The sequence below is a fragment of the Uranotaenia lowii genome, chromosome 1 (assembly GCF_029784155.1).
Source record: "Uranotaenia lowii strain MFRU-FL chromosome 1, ASM2978415v1, whole genome shotgun sequence".
Classification (NCBI taxonomy): domain Eukaryota; kingdom Metazoa; phylum Arthropoda; class Insecta; order Diptera; family Culicidae; genus Uranotaenia; species Uranotaenia lowii.
In genome coordinates this window covers 173,903,030-173,922,654 of record NC_073691.1, presented here as the reverse complement: position 1 = coordinate 173,922,654, position 19,625 = coordinate 173,903,030, and the positions used below count along the sequence as shown (strand labels likewise).

The 19,625-nt window shown below is 36.8% G+C and overlaps 2 protein-coding genes across 5 annotated transcripts in view; both read left to right on the top strand.

The window, feature by feature from the left end:
* LOC129756918 (uncharacterized) overlaps positions 1-19,625 on the top strand; it is a 220,671-nt gene that overhangs the window by 14,104 nt on the left and 186,942 nt on the right. For 2 of the 3 annotated variants that reach the window (XM_055754092.1, XM_055754019.1), the window contains exon 2: positions 98-576. The gene's annotated coding sequence lies outside the window, so the exon portion shown is untranslated. The remainder of the gene's footprint in view (positions 1-97; positions 577-19,625) is intronic. The other variant, XM_055754162.1, reaches the window with a different exon arrangement.
* Positions 1,045-13,128, top strand: LOC129756810 (uncharacterized). 2 transcript variants are annotated; one of them, XR_008739543.1, is made up of 2 exons: positions 1,045-9,694; positions 9,754-13,128. XR_008739543.1 is itself a non-coding variant. In XM_055753909.1 (2 exons), exon 2 carries the CDS (start codon positions 3,439-3,441, stop codon positions 9,343-9,345), a length of 5,907 nt encoding a protein of 1,968 aa, XP_055609884.1. In that variant the 5' UTR covers positions 1,045-3,135; positions 3,195-3,438; the 3' UTR covers positions 9,346-13,128. The 2 variants fall into 2 exon arrangements, 1 of the variants encoding a protein (XP_055609884.1); XM_055753909.1 differs by having other exon boundaries at positions 1,045-3,135; positions 3,195-13,128.

Here is a 19,625-nt window from a genome sequence, read left to right as displayed (position 1 = left end):
GTGAAAGAACCGGCAAATCCGGTACAATTTTGGAGCACCACTCCCAGAAAAAAGTAATAATAGGAAAATTCGATTTTTTTTCATTCTCTTCTTGCAGCAGCAGTGGCATCCGGAAGGCAGCGCAAATTTTGCCGTTGTGTGTAACAAATTGAAAAGCTCAAAAAAAAGGTGAACAACGTATTGAGTTTGGCATTGGGTGGTTTGTAGAAGAAGGTGGAAAAAAGTTCGATACCAGAAAAAAAACCTAACCGTGCTGTCCGCGATTGCGAAACAGCTGATGGTTTGTGGTGAATGAGTGAGTAAGCGAGTGGAAGAAAGCAAAATAATGAAAGATTGAGAGTGCGCACCTTTGGAAAAAATTAATATTTGTTATTGCGCGTCCATTGACCGGGGGCCCCGAATGAATTGCATCCTGTTGCAGCTAAATAGTTGGATTAATTGAAGTTGGAAAAATTGCACCGTGTGAAACCTACTACGTACTTACGGCGGCAGTTGCCAATTTATTTCCTCGATCGGAGCAGCGACTAAATTGTTGTTTGCTTGAAGCTGAATAATTTCTGCCATTATTATTGAGAGGTAAGTGTATCATTTATGTATGAACATATGTTTCTTCTAGTCAAATGAAATGTTTCGTAACTGTGGAAATACAAATTTTAAGAGAAAGGCTTTATTTAAATTTGGTAAATTTTAAGAAAAAAAAGTTAAATCATGACAAAAAAACAAAAACGACAAAAAAGACAAAAAAGACAAAAAAGACAAAAAAGACAAAAAAGACAAAAAAGACAAAAAAGACAAAAAAGACAAAAAAGACAAAAAAGACAAAAAAGACAAAAAAGACAAAAAAGACAAAAAAGACAAAAAAGACAAAAAAGACAAAAAAGACAAAAAAGACAAAAAAAACAAAAAAGACAAAAAAGACAAAAAAGACAAAAAAGACAAAAAAGACAAAAAAGACAAAAAAGACAAAAAAGACAAAAAAGACAAAAAAGACAAAAAAGACAAAAAAGACAAAAAAGACAAAAAAGACAAAAAGACAAAAAAGACAAAAAAGACAAAAAAGACAAAAAAGACAAAAAAGACAAAAAAAAACAAAAAAGACAAAAAAGACAAAAAAGACAAAAAAAGACAAAAAAAGACAAAAAAGACACTAAAGACCAAAATGACGACAATGACGAAAAAGACTAAACAGACAAAAATAACCCATAACTGACCCATAAATGACACAAAAATGACTTAAATGTGACACAAAAATGACACAAAAATAACACAAAAATTTCACAAAAATTACACAAATGACTTAAAAATTACTCATAAATGACACAAAAATGAAACAAATATGACACGAAAATGTCACAAAAATGACACGAAAACTTCAGAAAAATGACACAAAAATGACACAAAAATTACACAAAATGATACAAAAATAACACAAAAAAGACACAAAAATGTTACAAAAATGACACAAAAATGATACAAAATGATTTAAAAATACCACAAAAATGACACAAAAATGACACAAAAATGAATCGAAAATTACACAAAAATGGCACAAAAATTACAAAAAAATGACACAAAATTAACACAAAAATGACACAAAATTGATACAAAAATGACACAAAAATGACACAAAAATTACATAAAAATTGCACAAAATTGACACAAAAATGACACAAAAATGACACAAAAGTGACACAAAAATTACACAAAATTGACACAAAAATGACACAAAAATGTTACAGACATGACACAAAAATGGCACAAAAATGACACGAAAATGACACAAAAAAGTTACAAAAATGACACACAAACGACACGAAATGGCACAAAAATGACACAAAACTGTCACGAAAATGACACGAAAATGACACAAAATGACACAAAATGACACAAAAATGACATAAAAATGACACAAAATTGACACAAGAATGACACAAAAATGACACAAAATGACACAAAATGACACAAAGATGACACAAAAATGACACAAAAATGACACAAAAATGACACAAAAATGACACAAAAATGACACAAAAATGACACAAAAATGACATAAAAATTACACAAAAATGACACAAAAATGACACAAAAATGACACAAAAATGACACAAAAATGTTACAGACATGACACAAAAATGACACAAAAATAACACGAAAATGACACAAAAAAGTTACAAAAATGACACACAAATGACACAAAATGGCACAAAAATGACACAAAACTGTCACGAAAATGACACAAAATGACACAAAAATGACACAAAAATGGCACAAAAGTGACACAAAAATGTCACAAGAATGACACAAAAATGACATAAAAATGACACAAAATTGACACAAGAATGACACAAAAATGACACAAAATTACACAAAGATGACACAAAAATGACACAAAAATGGCACAAAAATGGCACAAAAACTGACACCAAAATGACACCAAAATGACACCAAAATGACACCAAAATGACACCAAAATGACACAAAAGTGATAAAAATGTGACAAAAATGTGACACATAAGTGACACAAAAATGTCAAAAAATTACACAAAAAGTACACGAAAATGGCACGAAATGACGCGCAAATGACACGAAAATGACACAAAAATGTTACAAAAAATGTTACAAACATGTTACAAAAATGTTACAAAATGACACAAAAATGACACGAAAACGACGAGAAAACGACACGAATATGACACAAAAATAACACGAAAATGACACGAAAAGGACACGAAAATGACACAAAAATGTCACAAAAATGACACGAAAATGACTTAAATTACAAAAATGACAAAAATAATATTAATGACTGTTGGAAACTGGTTGCACTGGAGTTTGGCGGCGACGCTTCATCGGTGTTGCGGATTCTTCAGCGTCGCGACATATGAGATTTTGACGTCTCTTCAAGACATTTCACATCCGGTTGTAAACTAGATTAGAAGCTAGAGTTCCTGAAATTAGAAAGCCTAAAATTATTATTATCCTTCCACAAAGTTATACTTACCTTCATGTTATACTTACCTTCAAGTTATACTTACTCCTAGTTATACTTACCTCCAAGTTGTTGTGCTAAGATAGCTACTCGTAGCTTATTTATCCGGGACTGAACCAGCAAATATTCCGCGAGCAGTATACCAGGTTTGACTCATACTTACCACATGTAAACGTAGAGATTTATTCGTAATTCTAATCTATAGCCACTGGAAAGTTCGGATAAAACCGTTAGGAGAAAACCCGTTTCGGTAGTTGAAAAGAACAAGCGATATAAGCGCACTAAATTTGTAAGTGTTAAATAGTACTTTCTGCTTAAACCTACTTTACTTAAAATAACCTTAAAATAAATTGCAGCTTGAAGCTGTCGTTGACAAGCTATCTAGATTGGTGAACCTTTTTTTCAATACCGGAACAATCTTCAAGAAATTTACGGTCGACACCGCGAGAATGGCAGCTGTTGACAAAAACGCGCCTTCGCCTGCGACAGATACCGAAGGAACATCTAGCTGTGTAGCTTGCGATAAGCCGGACGGCGCTGGGAACCTTGTCCAGTGTGACCAATGCGACGATTGGTGGCATCAATCTTGCGCTGGTGTCACGGGGTCCATCAAAAGCAAGCCGTGGACTTGCCGTAAGTGTGTTCCAGCTCCTAGTATCGCGAGTAGCACCACCACAACCAGTTCACACAAACGCATTCAACTAAAACTAGAGAAGCTGGCTGAAAAGCGCGCTCTAGAGCAAAAAGCTCTAAAGGTTAAACTGGATGCAATCCATGCCGAACAGCAGATGGTTGATGAGAAGTACAAACTTCTCCAAGCAGCTGTCGAAGATCCGGAAGAAAACGGCAGCCATCGAAGTCGGGTAACTAAAAGAAGCAGTCTTCAACGAACCGTTGATTGGCTCGACCAAATCTCAGAGCCCGAGAACGACGTGTGCGATGTCATTGGGCTCGAATCCGAAATCAGTCCTACGATTCCACAACATCCACCAAATTCTTTTGCCACTCTTCCACCCGTCCGAGCAGCAGGAATGCATTCCGGAACCACGCCCAAACTAAATCCAACCAACAAAAGCGGAAGGGGAGGACATTCGAGGAAATTGATATCAACATCGAATGCTGACGTGCAACACATCGAGCAGCTGCAGAAAAAACGCGCCGGTTTAAAACAGCATCCGAACGCTGGGTTACCATCTGCCTTTCCTCTCCCGGAGTTCAGAGCAGATCAACAGGAAAATTATTTTGTCCCCAACGTCATCATCGAAGACGGAGAAACCGAACAGCCTTCCCCTCCGACCAAGTATACCTCCAACCAACACCAACAAGGTAAGCCCGTTCCATCTACTGATTTGAATTGCCAACCAATGTCTCCCATAACAAATATAGACCATTATGAGTCCCTGATAAGCCAATTTGGACACATGTCGCCAAGTGAATCAAATATAGCCCAATTTATGACTGACTATAAACCCACTCCCTCTCAACTTGCTGCTCGCCAGACCATGAATCGTGACCTCCCTACCTTCACTGGGAACCCGGCAGAATGGCCTATGTTTATAAGCATTTTCACAACCACAACATTGGCCTGTGGTTTCAATAAAGCCGAAAATCTTTTACGCCTTCAGCGATGCTTAAAAGGCGCAGCTCTTGACTCGGTCCGGAGTCGCCTTATGATGCCGAATTCCGTTCCGAGTATTATTGATACACTCCGAAGCTTTTATGGAAGGCCTGAGTTATTAATTAACGATATGCTAGCCAAAATTCGTTCTATTCCCCCACCTAAAAATGAGAAACTTGAATCGTTAATTGAATTCGGCATTATCGTCCAGGGTTTTTGTGATCACCTCAAAGCTGCGAATCAAGAGAATCACCTGTCAAATCCGTCACTACTTTCTGAATTAGTACAACGTTTACCTGATAATTACAAGATGCAGTGGGCGGATTATAGTGTAGTGAAAAGTGATGTTGATTTGCATGATTTTGGAGAATTTATGAATAAATTGATTACCTCCGCCAGTCGTGTTACCTTGTACACGGGACCAACCGGTAGATCGGAAGATCGTAGCAAACCGAAGCGCGGTTTGCTTCATGCGCACGTGGACGTCCGTCAAACAACTAGCCGAGTTCTGACATGCGTTGCATGTGATGGGGATCATCGTCTCAAGGATTGTGCGGAATTTGCATCGTTCAACATAAACAACCGTTGGCAGCTGGTACTCAAAGAAGGACTTTGCAGGAACTGTCTTAATTTCCATGGTCGTCGTTCCTGTCGAGTGCGTGGTCAATGTGATGTGAACGGTTGCCAGCAGCGACATCATCCTCTTCTACATTCCCCTCGAACCCCTCCTCCTTCTAGTGATGCTTCGAATAATTTTGTAAACCATCATACCGTTACGTCAGCTGAAAATCACTCACATCGGAGTTCGACCTCATCTCATCTTTTCCGTATTTTGCCGATCACGGTGTATGGAAGCGGAAACCGAAAGCTAGATACTTATGCCTTTTTGGATGAGGGCTCATCTCTTACACTCATGGAAGAGGCGTTAGCTCATGAGCTTGGAATCCAAGGTGATCCTCAAGTTCTCTGCTTAAAATGGACTGGAAACGTGACCCGAACCGAACGCAGTTCACAAAAAATTGAATTAAAAATATCCGGAATTAATCTTGCTAAATATCAATTACAAGATACCAGAACGGTAAAAGCTTTGACACTTCCGCAACAGTCATTGCAATTTGATTCACTGTCAACAATGTTCCACCATCTACAAGGTCTACCAATCTCAAGCTATACTCATGCAGTGCCCCGAATTTTAATTGGAGTTAATAATATCCGGTTGACAGTTCCTCTTCGAGTTAAAGAAGGCAAGCTCAACGAACCAGTTGCTACCAAGACACGCCTTGGTTGGTGTGTTTATGGGGGAACAGTCGATGTAATAGAAAAATCAACAGTGAATCTTCATACATGCGTGTGCATAACCGATCGAACACTCCATGATACGGTAAAAGATTACTTCGCATTAGAAGATACTGGTATTGCGGCTTCAAAAATGTTAGAATCGGCAGATGATATCAGAGCAAATAAGATTCTGGAAGAATCAACTATTCGCGTTGGCCAACGTTTTCAGACCGGTCTACTATGGAAATACGATCCTGACCTAATTGAGTTTCCGGACAGTTTTCCTATGGCCATGAAACGATTCGAATGTCTCGAAAGAAAGCTGGAAAAAAACCTGAAAATAAAACAAACAATTGAACAACAAATTAAAGATTATGTAGCAAAAGGATACGCTCGTCGAGCTACTACAGATGAACTTGAAAATAGCGATCCTCGGAAAGTATGGTACTTACCGTTGGGTGTAGTAGTGAATCCCAAGAAACCGGGAAAAGTACGTATGGTTTGGGATGCATCTGCCATGGTAAAAGGAGTGTCGTTAAATACAATGTTGTTAAAGGGACCTGATCAGCTCGTTGCATTACCAAGAGTTCTTTTTCGATTTCGCCAGTTCGCTATTGCAGTAACGGGCGATATAGCAGAAATGTATCACCAGATTCTTATCCGCCCCCAAGATCAACAATCTCAACGATTTCTTTGGCGATCAGTCCCGAACAAAAATCTAGAAGTTTTCGTTATGCAGGTAGCGACGTTTGGATCCACTTGTTCTCCTGCATCCGCCCAATACGTCAAAAACCGGAATGCCATGGAGTTTTCTGAGAAATATCCCCGAGCTGCAGAAGAGATTATAGATGGTCACTATGTAGATGACTATATGGGAAGCTTCGCCAGTAAAGAAGAAGCCAAAAAAGTTGCTGTTGAAATACGTGATGTTCATGCTCATGGTGGATTCAAAATACGAGACTGGAAGTCAAACTGCCCCGAAGTTATCGATGTACTGGAGAAACAAACAATCAGCAATCCGTCGTGCATTGGGATCAACTCGACAAGTAGCGAGAAGGTGTTAGGCATGCAATGGTTCTCCGGAGAAGATCTCCTAGCCTACAGCACCTCTTTTCAACAAGATTTGCAGAAGCTTATCACTAGCAAAAATAGACCTACAAAGCGTCAAGTTCTCAAATTTCTGATGAGTGTGTTTGATCCTCTGGGGCTTTTAGCAGCGTTCGTGGTGCAAGGGAAAGTGTTGTTGCAAGACATCTGGCGTGCTGGGACCAAATGGGATGAAGAAATCGACGACCAAGGTTATGCGAAGTGGATACGATGGACTGACCTCTTCAAAGTGATAGCGGACCTAAGAATCCCCAGGTGTTATTATCCCGGTGCAACAGCTCAACAGTACAAGTATTTAGAACTCCACGTATTTGCTGATGCAAGCGAAGACGCTTATGCTGCAGTTGCCTTCTTCCGTATTCCTGTTTCCGACGAATCTTTCCAGTGCTCCTTGGTTGCGGCTAAGACAAAAGTAGCCCCTCTGAAACACTGCTCCATCCCTCGTTTAGAACTGCAGGCCGCCGTTCTCGCAACACGTTTAGCAACATTCATCAAAGAGGGGCATACTTTGACAATACACAAAACAGTCTTCTGGTCAGATTCAAGCACAGTTTTGGCATGGATACGCTCCGATCATCGGCGTTATAAACAGTTTGTTGCCTGTCGTGTTTCTGAGGTCTTAACAACAACTACGATCTCTGACTGGCGGTGGATATCGACGAAACTAAACGTAGCAGATCTAGCGACAAAATGGGGTCAAGGAGGCCAACTGAATACAAACAGCTCATGGTTTCAGGGTCCCGAGTTCTTGAAATTAGGTGAAAAGTATTGGCCTAGACCAAAATCAATCTTAGCTACCAACGAAGAGATGAAACTTTGTGGAATACATCATGGTATTACTGTTCCGGTACCGGTGATTGACCCTTCACGTTTTTCACGGTGGACTAGGATGGTAAGAGTGACGGCGTACGTTTTACGGTACTTTAACAACGTTCAAAAGAAAAGATCAAAGCTGGATAGTTCTTATCTCACTCAAGATGAATTGCAGGAGGCTGAAAATTACCTTTTTCGCATTTCACAATGGGAGGCTTTTCCAGAAGATATGTCAGTACTGCTGTCGACTACCAATGTTGGTGTAGAAAAGAACAGTCCTTTGTACAAGTTATCCCCTTACTTAGATGAGCACGGAGTGCTCAGAGTGGACGGTCGAATAGGAGCGGCTAGGAACGTTGAAGAGAGAACCAAGTTTCCAGTAATCCTGTGCAAGCAACATCGGGTTACCGATCTCCTGATCGATTACTATCATAGTAAATATCATCACGCAAACTTTGAAACTGTAGTGAACGAAATAAGACAATTTTTCTACATCCCTCAAATACGATCGCGAGCCAAGAAAATCGTAAAACATTGTCAATGGTGCAAAGTGTACAAAGCACGCCCTCAAGTTCCCAGAATGGCACCGCTTCCTGAAGCAAGATTAGCATCATTTACCCGACCCTTTAGCTATGTTGGGCTAGATCTTTTCGGACCGGTTTCTGTTAAAGTTGGTAGAAGCGCAGTGAAGCGATGGGTAGCCTTGTTCACGTGCTTAACCATACGCGCAGTACATGTGGAGGTTGTGTACGGTCTGGACACTCAATCGTGCATCATGAGTATCCGTCGGTTTGTCGCTCGTCGTGGCTCTCCGCTAGAATTTCATTCAGATAACGGCACAAACTTTCGAGGTGCAGATAACATACTACAGAATCAGATACGTAACATTCAAGAAGGACTGGCGTCAACGTTCACAAATACCGTAACGAAGTGGATTTTTATTCCTCCTGGAACCCCGCACATGGGAGGCTCCTGGGAGCGTATGGTGCGCTCGGTAAAAACAGCGATGTACTCAAGTATTGAAGCCGGACGGAAGTTGACCGACGAAGCTCTATTGACCCTGCTGGTTGAAGCCGAAAGCATAGTAAACTCAAGACCACTGACGTATCTTCCGTTGGAGGCTCCAGAGAGTGAAGCTCTTACTCCAAATCACCTTTTGCTTGGTAGCTCTAGCGGCATAAAACAACCTGGAATAGAACCGGTGGATGAAAGATTGGCGCTCAAGAACTCCTGGTATCAAATTCAACATCAAGCTGATATCTTCTGGCGTCGTTGGACTCGTGAATATCTTCCGGAACTGACTCGCCGAACAAAATGGCTGGGAGAATCGCGTCCAGTTATTGAAGGAGATTTGGTCATAATCGTAGACGATGGAAAAAGAAATGGTTGGATACGGGGTAAAGTCATAAAGGTCATATCCGGGCAAGACGGGCGAGTTAGAAGGGCTTTGATTCATACTCATAAAGGGATCTCTAAACAATCAGTCTCAAAGTTGGCAATTCTAGATGTGGCTCCAGAGAGTAACACAGGATCTGCTTGACCTGTGTTACGGGGGGGAGGCTGTTGGAAACTGGTTGCACTGGAGTTTGGCGGCGACGCTTCATCGGTGTTGCGGATTCTTCAGCGTCGCGACATATGAGATTTTGACGTCTCTTCAAGACATTTCACATCCGGTTGTAAACTAGATTAGAAGCTAGAGTTCCTGAAATTAGAAAGCCTAAAATTATTATTATCCTTCCACAAAGTTATACTTACCTTCATGTTATACTTACCTTCAAGTTATACTTACTCCTAGTTATACTTACCTCCAAGTTGTTGTGCTAAGATAGCTACTCGTAGCTTATTTATCCGGGACTGAACCAGCAAATATTCCGCGAGCAGTATACCAGGTTTGACTCATACTTACCACATGTAAACGTAGAGATTTATTCGTAATTCTAATCTATAGCCACTGGAAAGTTCGGATAAAACCGTTAGGAGAAAACCCGTTTCGGTAGTTGAAAAGAACAAGCGATATAAGCGCACTAAATTTGTAAGTGTTAAATAGTACTTTCTGCTTAAACCTACTTTACTTAAAATAACCTTAAAATAAATTGCAGCTTGAAGCTGTCGTTGACAAGCTATCTAGATTGGTGAACCTTTTTTTCAATACCGGAACAATGACACAAAAATTAAACCATTCAAAGTTGGCATAAGACTGTCATATATGACTTACAGAATGACAAAGCAATTACTCAAAAATTACAAAACAGCTACCCAAAAAAAGCACAAAAATGACAAATAAGTGGTACAAAGATGACACATAAGTTGAAAAAAAAACTCAGAAAAATGACACAGAAGTGACAATAAAAATTACCATTAAGTAATACAAAAATTTCACAGAACTAACTAAAAATTGCACAAAAATTCACCTGAATTTTCTTCAAAAGCCTCGAAAATGACACAAAAATTATTTTAAAATAACTTTACTGCCGTTCTACGCAAGAATGTCCCATGTGACTTTTGGGTCATTTTCACTTTTTTGCTAGGAACTGCTTATTATGGTGTTATCTTTCGAATACAAACACAAAAAAGTATACTTTGTTCTGAACATCTACGAAATTTTCATCTAGGTGGTTGTCTCTATGTTGATGTTTCTACGCAAGAATGTCCCACTGAGAAAAACTCTTCAAAAACCACTCGACTGTAACAGAATTCCTCAAAAATTGCTTTAGTGACACATTGTACTGTAATGTTGAACGTTAAATGTATTTTTTTATGAATGAAGGTCACAGGGATGGACAAGGGAGAGGGGGTCACTTCAGTGAAAGCTTTTTCTCCACTTCCGGTTCAGATCCATAATTTTGTCTTATTTTTGGTTCCTCATAATAAGCATATTTTCGGATACTTGTAGTATTTTTTGGCCTACGTTATCGAAGCTCCAGAATGTGTTTTTCAAATGAGCTCGATCATCCCAGCTAACATGGTTATGGCAATGCTTCCAGCATCCACAGGAAAACAATTAATCGATGCGCAATAATGCGCTTCCGCGAAGAATCTTCCTTGATTATTTCATTCATAGTTCTAAAAAAAAGTTTAAAAAAAACTTAAATCGGATTCATTCGGATCATCCTTAAACTTAGAAAAAAACATCTTAAGAACCGTTCTGATCCAATTCTGATTTCGGTGTCATTGAATCCGAGGAAATCGTAATTACTGTCTGTCACTGTTCTCTAAACTTGACTCCAAACCGTAAACCTTCAGCATCGATAATGCACTCATCTTATCTATAGTTTTGAACGCTCAATTATGATTTTTTCCGAAACACTTTAAAATCCTTCCCGTTTCCGCACAATAACATAGAAGAAAAAAGAGCTCGTGTGACAGTTTTTCCATAGAAACAAAAAAACACACGCTCATATTCTACGCAAAAGTGTCACACGAGGCGATTTTTGACGAGTATCTTCTGCTTTGAGGAAAAAAATCAAAAAGTAAGTATAGATTCCAATGTAAATTGACCAACAACAAAAACAATATGCATGAAAGGTGCGGAAGAGCCATAAATTTAACGAAAATCCGAAAAACAGATCTAAATTTCAATCGCGTTTTTCTCGCTTGCTCGTTTTTCCACATGGGACAATCTTGCTTAGAAGGGCAGTTTAGTTTAACAAAAAATTAAACAAAAATTTCACAAAGATTACCAAAAAAATGACACATAATCGACAAAAAACAGCACAAAAATACCAAATAAGAAACATCAATCTACAAGAAAACGGGTTAAAAATGAAAGTTCTTGACAGTGCTGTCAGTCAATCTGGCTTAATTTGACTCACAATATCTAGAGCAACTTAATCTGCATTTTTTTTAAATCTTTTTCCAATTTTTCTAGTATTATGATGACTGAAAAAACTCACCATTACCCATTCGTTAAAGTGTAACGATTAATCGGTACGGCACAATTAACTTTTGCCTATCGGAGTCTTTTTTTTTTCATTTCTGTTTTCCAAAACCAAAAAAAGAACACGCGTGAGCGGTGTTAATTTTTCCGCCATTAATTTTCGTTGTTACTACGCTGCTGAGTTGTATTACATTCGGGGCTGTGCTGTCGATTTCCCCGTTTAACGTTTTTTAATGCGAAGGTTAAACCGACTCTGTGAATGTACCCATGGTTGTTATTTTTTCGTTCGCTCTGCTAACAGCGCAAAAACCTTATGTTATCACCGGTTCAATTGGTGTTGGGCCTGCCGCCATCGCATTGTTTGTGGTAATTTGAACAGATTTTGTTGCGTTTATTCGCTTTTTTCTGTCTTCAGTGATTTGCTGCTTCGGTACTTTTGTACGAAAGAATGGAACCTGTCTAGCGGCATGAATCGACCTTATGTGCGTGTTGTTTTTTTCTCATTTTCTCTTTGGAACGATTTTATTTACCAGTAGTTTAATCAACCAAAATAAGCGGCTATCGATGGGTTGATGTTAACTATTTTCTGAAGGAAATTCGGTTTCCGCTGTTGAAAAACTTCCAAAGGACTCGGAAAACCTTTTTGGAATGAGTTTCTGAAAATCGAAAGTTCGAATAGTAAAACCTTTATCAACATCGAACACAGGCCTTCAGGGAAGGCTGAATCATAAGATCGAAACGTCGAGTCAATTCAGCCCTTGATACTTTTTGTACTCGAAATTAAAAGCTTGGTTTTAAACTCTTATCAGAATTTTTGTTTCGATTTTTTATTCCAATTAATGCCTCTAACTTACAGTAGTGTTTACTGAGTTTTCTCAATTTTTCATTGGAAAAAAGGCGTCACCTGATTTGACACAAATGACAAAAACAAATTCTCCGAAATGGGATCATAATATGGAATTCAACTCGAGCTCTCTCTTTGCTTTTTTACATTTCTTACCTCCCTTTTTATTCTTTAGTATCAAATCCAGAAATCGAAACTACCATTCCATTCACTTCAAATGCAGAAAAAAATTCCGGAAATGATTTTTAAATCGATTTCCGGCTGCTCGATACCATTTTTAGCTTTCCAAGCTTTTATTTTCCAATCGATTGAACTCTTCCGCTTTACGAGGAAGTCTGTGTTTGATGGGTTAAAATAGATATCCCTGATTATGAATAAACCGAACACAGAAGGAGCATTAAATTTACTACCAACAAAAATCTCAATCGATTATTATCAAAGCATCACGTTTTTCCATAAGAGAAAAGAACAGGAATTTTTTCCTGTAGCGATAGAAACATCAGCATCAGGAGAATTCCAAAAACAATTAAATATAACTTTTATTTTGTTTCGATTAAAGTCGTTTTACAATCAAATAAATATAAATATAACGAGAACCCAGAAATGAAAAGAAAAAAATAGAATTGAGAAATGAGAAATGAGAAATGAGAAATGAGAAATGAGAAATGAGAAATGAGAAATGAGAAATGAGAAATGAGAAATGAGAAATGAGAAATGAGAAATGAGAAATGAGAAATGAGAAATGAGAAATGAGAAATGAGAAATGAGAAATGAGAAATGAGAAATGAGAAATGAGAAATGAGAAATGAGAAATGAGAAATGAGAAATGAGAAATGAGAAATGAGAAATGAGAAATGAGAAATGAGAAATGAGAAATGAGAAATGAGAAATGAGAAATGAGAAATGAGAAATGAGAAATGAGAAATGAGAAATGAGAAATGAGAAATGATAAATGATAAATGAGAAATGAGAAATGAGAAATGAGAAAAATGAGAAATAAGAAATAAGAAATGAGAAATGAGAAATGAGAAATGAGAAAAAAGAAATGAGAAATGAGAAATGTGAAATGAGAAATGAAAAATGAGAAATGAGAAATGAGAAATGAGAAATGAGAAATGAGAAATTAGAATTGAGAAGGGAGGAATGAGAATTGAGAGATGAGCAATGAGGATTGAGAAATGAGAAATGAGAAATGAGAAATGAGAAATGAGAAATGAGAAATGAGAAATGAGAAATGAGAAATGAGAAACGAGAATTGAGAAATGAGAAATGAGGGACAAAATTGAGAAATGAGAAATGAGAAATGAGAAATGAGAAATGAGAAATGAGAAATGAGAAATGAGAAATGAGAAATGAGAAATGAGAAATGAGAAATGAGAAATGAGAAATGAGAAATGAGAAATGAGAAATGAGAAATGAGAAATGAGAAATGAGAAATGAGAAATGAGAAATGAGAAATGAGAAATGAGAAATGAGAAATGAGAAATGAGAAATGAGAAATGAGAAATGAGAAATGAGAAATGAGAAATGAGAAATGAGAAATGAGGAATGAGAAATGAGAAATGAGAAATGAGAAATGAGAAATGAGAAATGAGAAATGAGAAATGAGAAATGAGAAATGAGAAATGAGAAATGAGAAATGAGAAATGAGAAATGAGAAATGAGAAATAAGAAATGAGAAATGAGAAATGAGAGATGAGAAATGAGAAATGAGAAATGTGAAATGTGAAATGAAATATGAGAAATGAGAAATGAGAAATGAGAAATGAGAAATGAGAAATCATAAATGAGAAATGAGAAATGAGAAATGAGAAATGAGAAATGAGAAATGAGAAATGAGAAATGAGAAATGAGAAATGAGAAATGAGAAATGAGAAATGAGAAATGAGAAATGAGAAATGAGAAATGAGAAATGAGAAATGAGAAATGAGAAATGAGAAATGAGAAATGAGAAATGAGAAATGAGAAATGAGAAATGATAAATGATAAATGAGAAATGAGAAATGAGAAATGAGAAATGAGAAATGAGAAAAATGAGAAATAAGAAATAAGAAATGAGAAATGAGAAATGAGAAATGAGAAAAAAGAAATGAGAAATGAGAAATGTGAAATGAGAAATGAAAAATGAGAAATGAGAAATGAGAAATGAGAAATGAGAAATGAGAAATGAGAAATTAGAATTGAGAAGGGAGGAATGAGAATTGAGAGATGAGCAATGAGGATTGAGAAATGAGAAATGAGAAATGAGAAATGAGAAATGAGAAATGAGAAATGAGAAATGAGAAATGAGAAATGAGAAACGAGAATTGAGAAATGAGAAATGAGGGACAAAATTGAGAAATGAGAAATGAGAAATGAGAAATGAGAAATGAGAAATGAGAAATGAGAAATGAGAAATGAGAAATGAGAAATGAGAAATGAGAAATGAGAAATGAGAAATGAGAAATGAGAAATGAGAAATGAGAAATGAGAAATGAGAAATGAGAAATGAGAAATGAGAAATGAGAAATGAGAAATGAGAAATGAGAAATGAGAAATGAGAAATGAGAAATGAGAAATGAGAAATGAGAAATGAGAAATGAGAAATGAGAAATGAGAAATGAGAAATGAGGAATGAGAAATGAGAAATGAGAAATGAGAAATGAGAAATGAGAAATGAGAAATGAGAAATGAGAAATGAGAAATGAGAAATGAGAAATGAGAAATGAGAAATGAGAAATAAGAAATGAGAAATGAGAAATGAGAGATGAGAAATGAGAAATGAGAAATGTGAAATGTGAAATGAAATATGAGAAATGAGAAATGAGAAATGAGAAATGAGAAATGAGAAATCATAAATGAGAAATGAGAAATGAGAAATGAGAAAAATATATAAATGATAAATAAAAAAACGGGAAGAAAAGATACAAGTAAATTTTCAACGAGTATCACGAGAAATTCTATAGTTTTAATTGTTTGATTTGAGATAATATATTGTCAATACAAATTTGAAATGAGAATGAGGTTCTTTATTTGAAAATTTATGCTACACTTCCTACGCAAAGAATGAAGTTATTTACAGACGATCACACTTGAAATTAATCATTCATTTATGCAAAACGAATGATTCACATGAGCATAAATATAAACCTGAAACGTTCCCACATGATGTAACTCTCGAAACATGATGACTTTATTACGTTGCCCCAAAGGTATAAAACAGAAAATGCCAACAGAAGATTAAACATAAATATATTTGCAGCTGTTCTGTTGCCAACGTCATGAACAGCTAAACCATTCATTTCCCAGGGACGAATAAAATCCTTTTTACCATGAACCATGGACTTTTTCCTCGCTCTCATCACTCGCCAGGCCCCATTCCAGACCTGCAGCCGTAGCCAACACAACAGATGAAGTTTGAAAAAGTTTCCTCTTTCGATTTAATAAAGCAATCCCGGTGAACGAGCCTGTCAACTTGGCATTTGAGGCAGACAGGATCAAAAGCTTGAACCCTTCCTTGCTGCCCGGTCCGGTCTAAGCTTGGATGTCTCGTGTTTCCTGTGTTCCGTTTCGAGTGCAAACAAGCTGGCGACTTCCGATTCCGCAGGACAATTCCGAAGGCTTGGCATAAACTTTGTCCCAGTTTTTTTTTGTGGTTCTTTTTTCTATTTGCTAGCTATGGTGGGTGTTGGTCGGACGAAAAATTCCATCGCTAGGAAACGGCAAAATCCTATTTAGTACTTTATTTTCGGTGTTTTCTAGGAATCTGATTCCAGCGAGCAGAGTAAATTAACCCAAGGAAAGCTTCTCGCAAACTGCTGTCTGAACCCTCATCCAATTGCCGAGTTTACCTTTACAGGGAAGGGCTTTTTTTTGGAATCTCAAATGCGACCACCAACGGCTTTTGATTTCCATTTCCGTGTTGACATATGTTTTTCGCTTAAGCTGAATCAGTGTTTCCAAATCTGGTCTGTTTTTGTTAAAAAATACTGACATTTATTATACAAATTAGAAGCCAAGCAACTTATTCGAACAGAAAATGGTAGTATGTTTAATATTTGATATAACTAAGGTTGGCATCAGCCTCGGTTCTGAAGTAGCACTGAAAAAGCACATTGCAATGGCCCAACTTTTTTGCTCTCATAAAAGTTCTTCTGAAATGTACTTCTTACAAGGACATATTACTGGCGAAAGGCCCTCAACCAAATGAAACTTTCTAAAGACCGAAATATTTAAACAGGATCAGTTTGATCATTTGGAACTTTAAAAAAAGCGCTTGGAGCATTGGGCAAAAAGTGAAAGCAAGAGATTTGTTTGCTGTAGTTCATTTCATTCTTGGACAAATAAAAAAGGTACTGGGAAGCAATTTCTGGGAAGCCTGCAATCCGATGACTACTTTCAAAAAGTTTCCCCCTAAGCGGACGGCCAAATGGCGATGCCACACAAATGAAGGAACTCTTTTTCCTTCAAGAAATCCTATTTAGTATGATCCAATGTTGAATCTGTCTTCAGTTGTTTAAATGCTTAGCGAAATGGAATAGTAAAATTTCCCTTCCTTGTTTCATCACCTTTACGAGTTATTTTTATGAAGCTTTAACCATACTATTTTTGGTTTAGACATCTTTAACAATATTGTAGATCATAAAAACGGTTTTAAAAACATTGAATGTAAATTTTAAATTTTTTTCAAAAAACCATTCAAAATTAGAAAAAAAAGGTCTTTAAATTTAAAAACATCACTTAGTTTTTCAATATTTCAGTTATATCCAAACAACACATACATTTTACGAGACTTTCGAGACTAATTAATTATCAATTAATTTCCCTTATAAAATTCATAAGTTCACTGAAGACCTGATGATGAAATTAGGAATGGTGGACGAAAAATTGTCTTCATAAAATAAGTTGTATTTGTTCTAAGTTCTTAAGCAAGTAAGTTTGATTATTACATTAGTTTTGAAGCCCGAGAAGATATTCTCGAAAACGTCAATGGTTGATGTATTTTCAATATGATCCCAACAAACCGCTCGGTTGAAAATGCCGAATTTTATTGAAAATATGATTTGTTCAAACCTACAATAAAGGTTTTCATTCGATCGTAGTGCAAATTTTGTAAAAAAAAATCAATTCAACCTAATTTAAGTAGATTTTGGCCATGGCATCATGGCATCTGATGGCTCTAAAGTTCTGGTTTCCCTAAACATTTGATTCAAATGAGAGAAAATTAAGTGTAGATCAATTCATCAAAATATTTAAAGATTTTGTCACTCAAAAAAACAATTTAAAAAAAATCAGAGTCTGAAATAAATTTGCCAGAATTTTTCCAGCACATATTTGGGCCGGACAAATCTGGACTGTTTTATCTAAATACCTGGCAAAATCCGAGCATTTCATTTCAAAATTGACAACCAGAATCCGGGCAGTATCCGGGCAAATCTGGCTAAAACCCAAAAATTACTCAACATAATTTTGAAAAAACTTGAAAAAATTTTATTTTTGTGGTATTGATTTTCTTTTTTAAAATCGGCACTGCAGTCTATTTTCGAATTGATGATTATTTTATTTCATCCAACGTTTCGAGACTAGGTTGGTCTCATCCTCAGGGAAAACTACAAAGTTGCACATATTTTGTTAAGTTAGTGGATTTGAACATAATCTGTTTTGTCCTACTTACAATACTCACATTATGCTCAAATCCAGTAACTTAACAAAATATGTACAACTTTGTAGGTTTTCCCTGAGGATGAGACCAACCTAGTCTCGAAACGTTGGATGAAATAAAATAATTTTGCAGTGCCGATTTCAAAAAAGAAAATAAATACCACATCAACAAAAACCAGTAAAAATCTGAACAACATAAAAAAATTATTTTTTTTTCATAAAAACTCAACAGCAAATTTAAAATCGTATTCTAGGTTTCCAAAAAATCTTTCATGATTATTTTAATGAAACTTGCTAAAAAAACGCATAAAAAATAAATTCTCAATTTGTTTTTTATTGTTTGATTTTGAAGATAAAGTAAGTATATTTCGGCAAAATCCGGGCTTTTTTCAAAGAAATCCGGGAAACCGGGCCAACCAAAATTTCCCCAAATTTTGTATTAAATATCCGAGCAACCCGGATAAAGTTGAGCAATCTGGCAACCTTACACTAGAATCAAACATTATACCGCTATAATAAAGTCTTTTGATGGGCGGTTTTTTCATGAAAAATTATTCTCTGTTTGTGAAGTAATATTTGTTTTTTGCCAGCCTCTACTGCATCGGTGAAATATTCAATGAAGTTGTAGCCAGCGAATTTTCCAGTGAGTTCCAAGTATTGACATTTGTTTTGCATCGCTTGATAAAAAACTTTCTGCGTTTTTTTTTCATATAAAACTTCAAATCTAAATCCTGGTACCTTGTTCTCATTTTTTTTTAATCTGCACAAATTCTGGCGCTCATTTTTACCAGAACTGAAACTTTTTCAAGACTACAGTAGTTTTGAAATTCGAAGAAATTTGTAATCTGACACACCCTAATGTACCTAAGCAACCCAAAGTCCCTGCCAGGCTTGCCATTTCTCTAACGAGAATCACCTGCGTGCTCGGTTTTCGATTCTCGGTAGAGATTCTCTGAAACGCACCGCAGAGATTTTTAGCCGAACCTCTGTAAAGAATCTATAAATCAACACGACAGAGCGAACACACACTACAGTGAAAAAATTGTGTTCACCAAGGAGAGCGACAGCGAAGGCAGCTGGCTTGGCTTGTAGCGGTTACCAACACATACGAAGCTGAACCACTCGCCCGAAACATTCATCGATTTGATGATATTATTCTGCACACCATCGTGTTTGTTTTTGTCTTTAGTTTTTCGTGGCTTGAACCAGTCGGTTCTGTGTTTTCACCGGGGTGCTCACGGTGACAAATTGTCGCACGCCAGAGCTATTGAAATTAGGTGTGTGTGGCTTTCGAAACCGGAGTGCGAATAATGTGTGGGGAGGAACCAAAAATCTCATCCGGGTGATTTGCAGCTATCACACGGGGGTGTTTTATTCTCCGTTCTCCGTCTTTCTCGGTAGAGAATGGCATCTCTGGTTCCTGCTCAGTTCAGAGCTTATTTAGCCCATTGAAGCATTT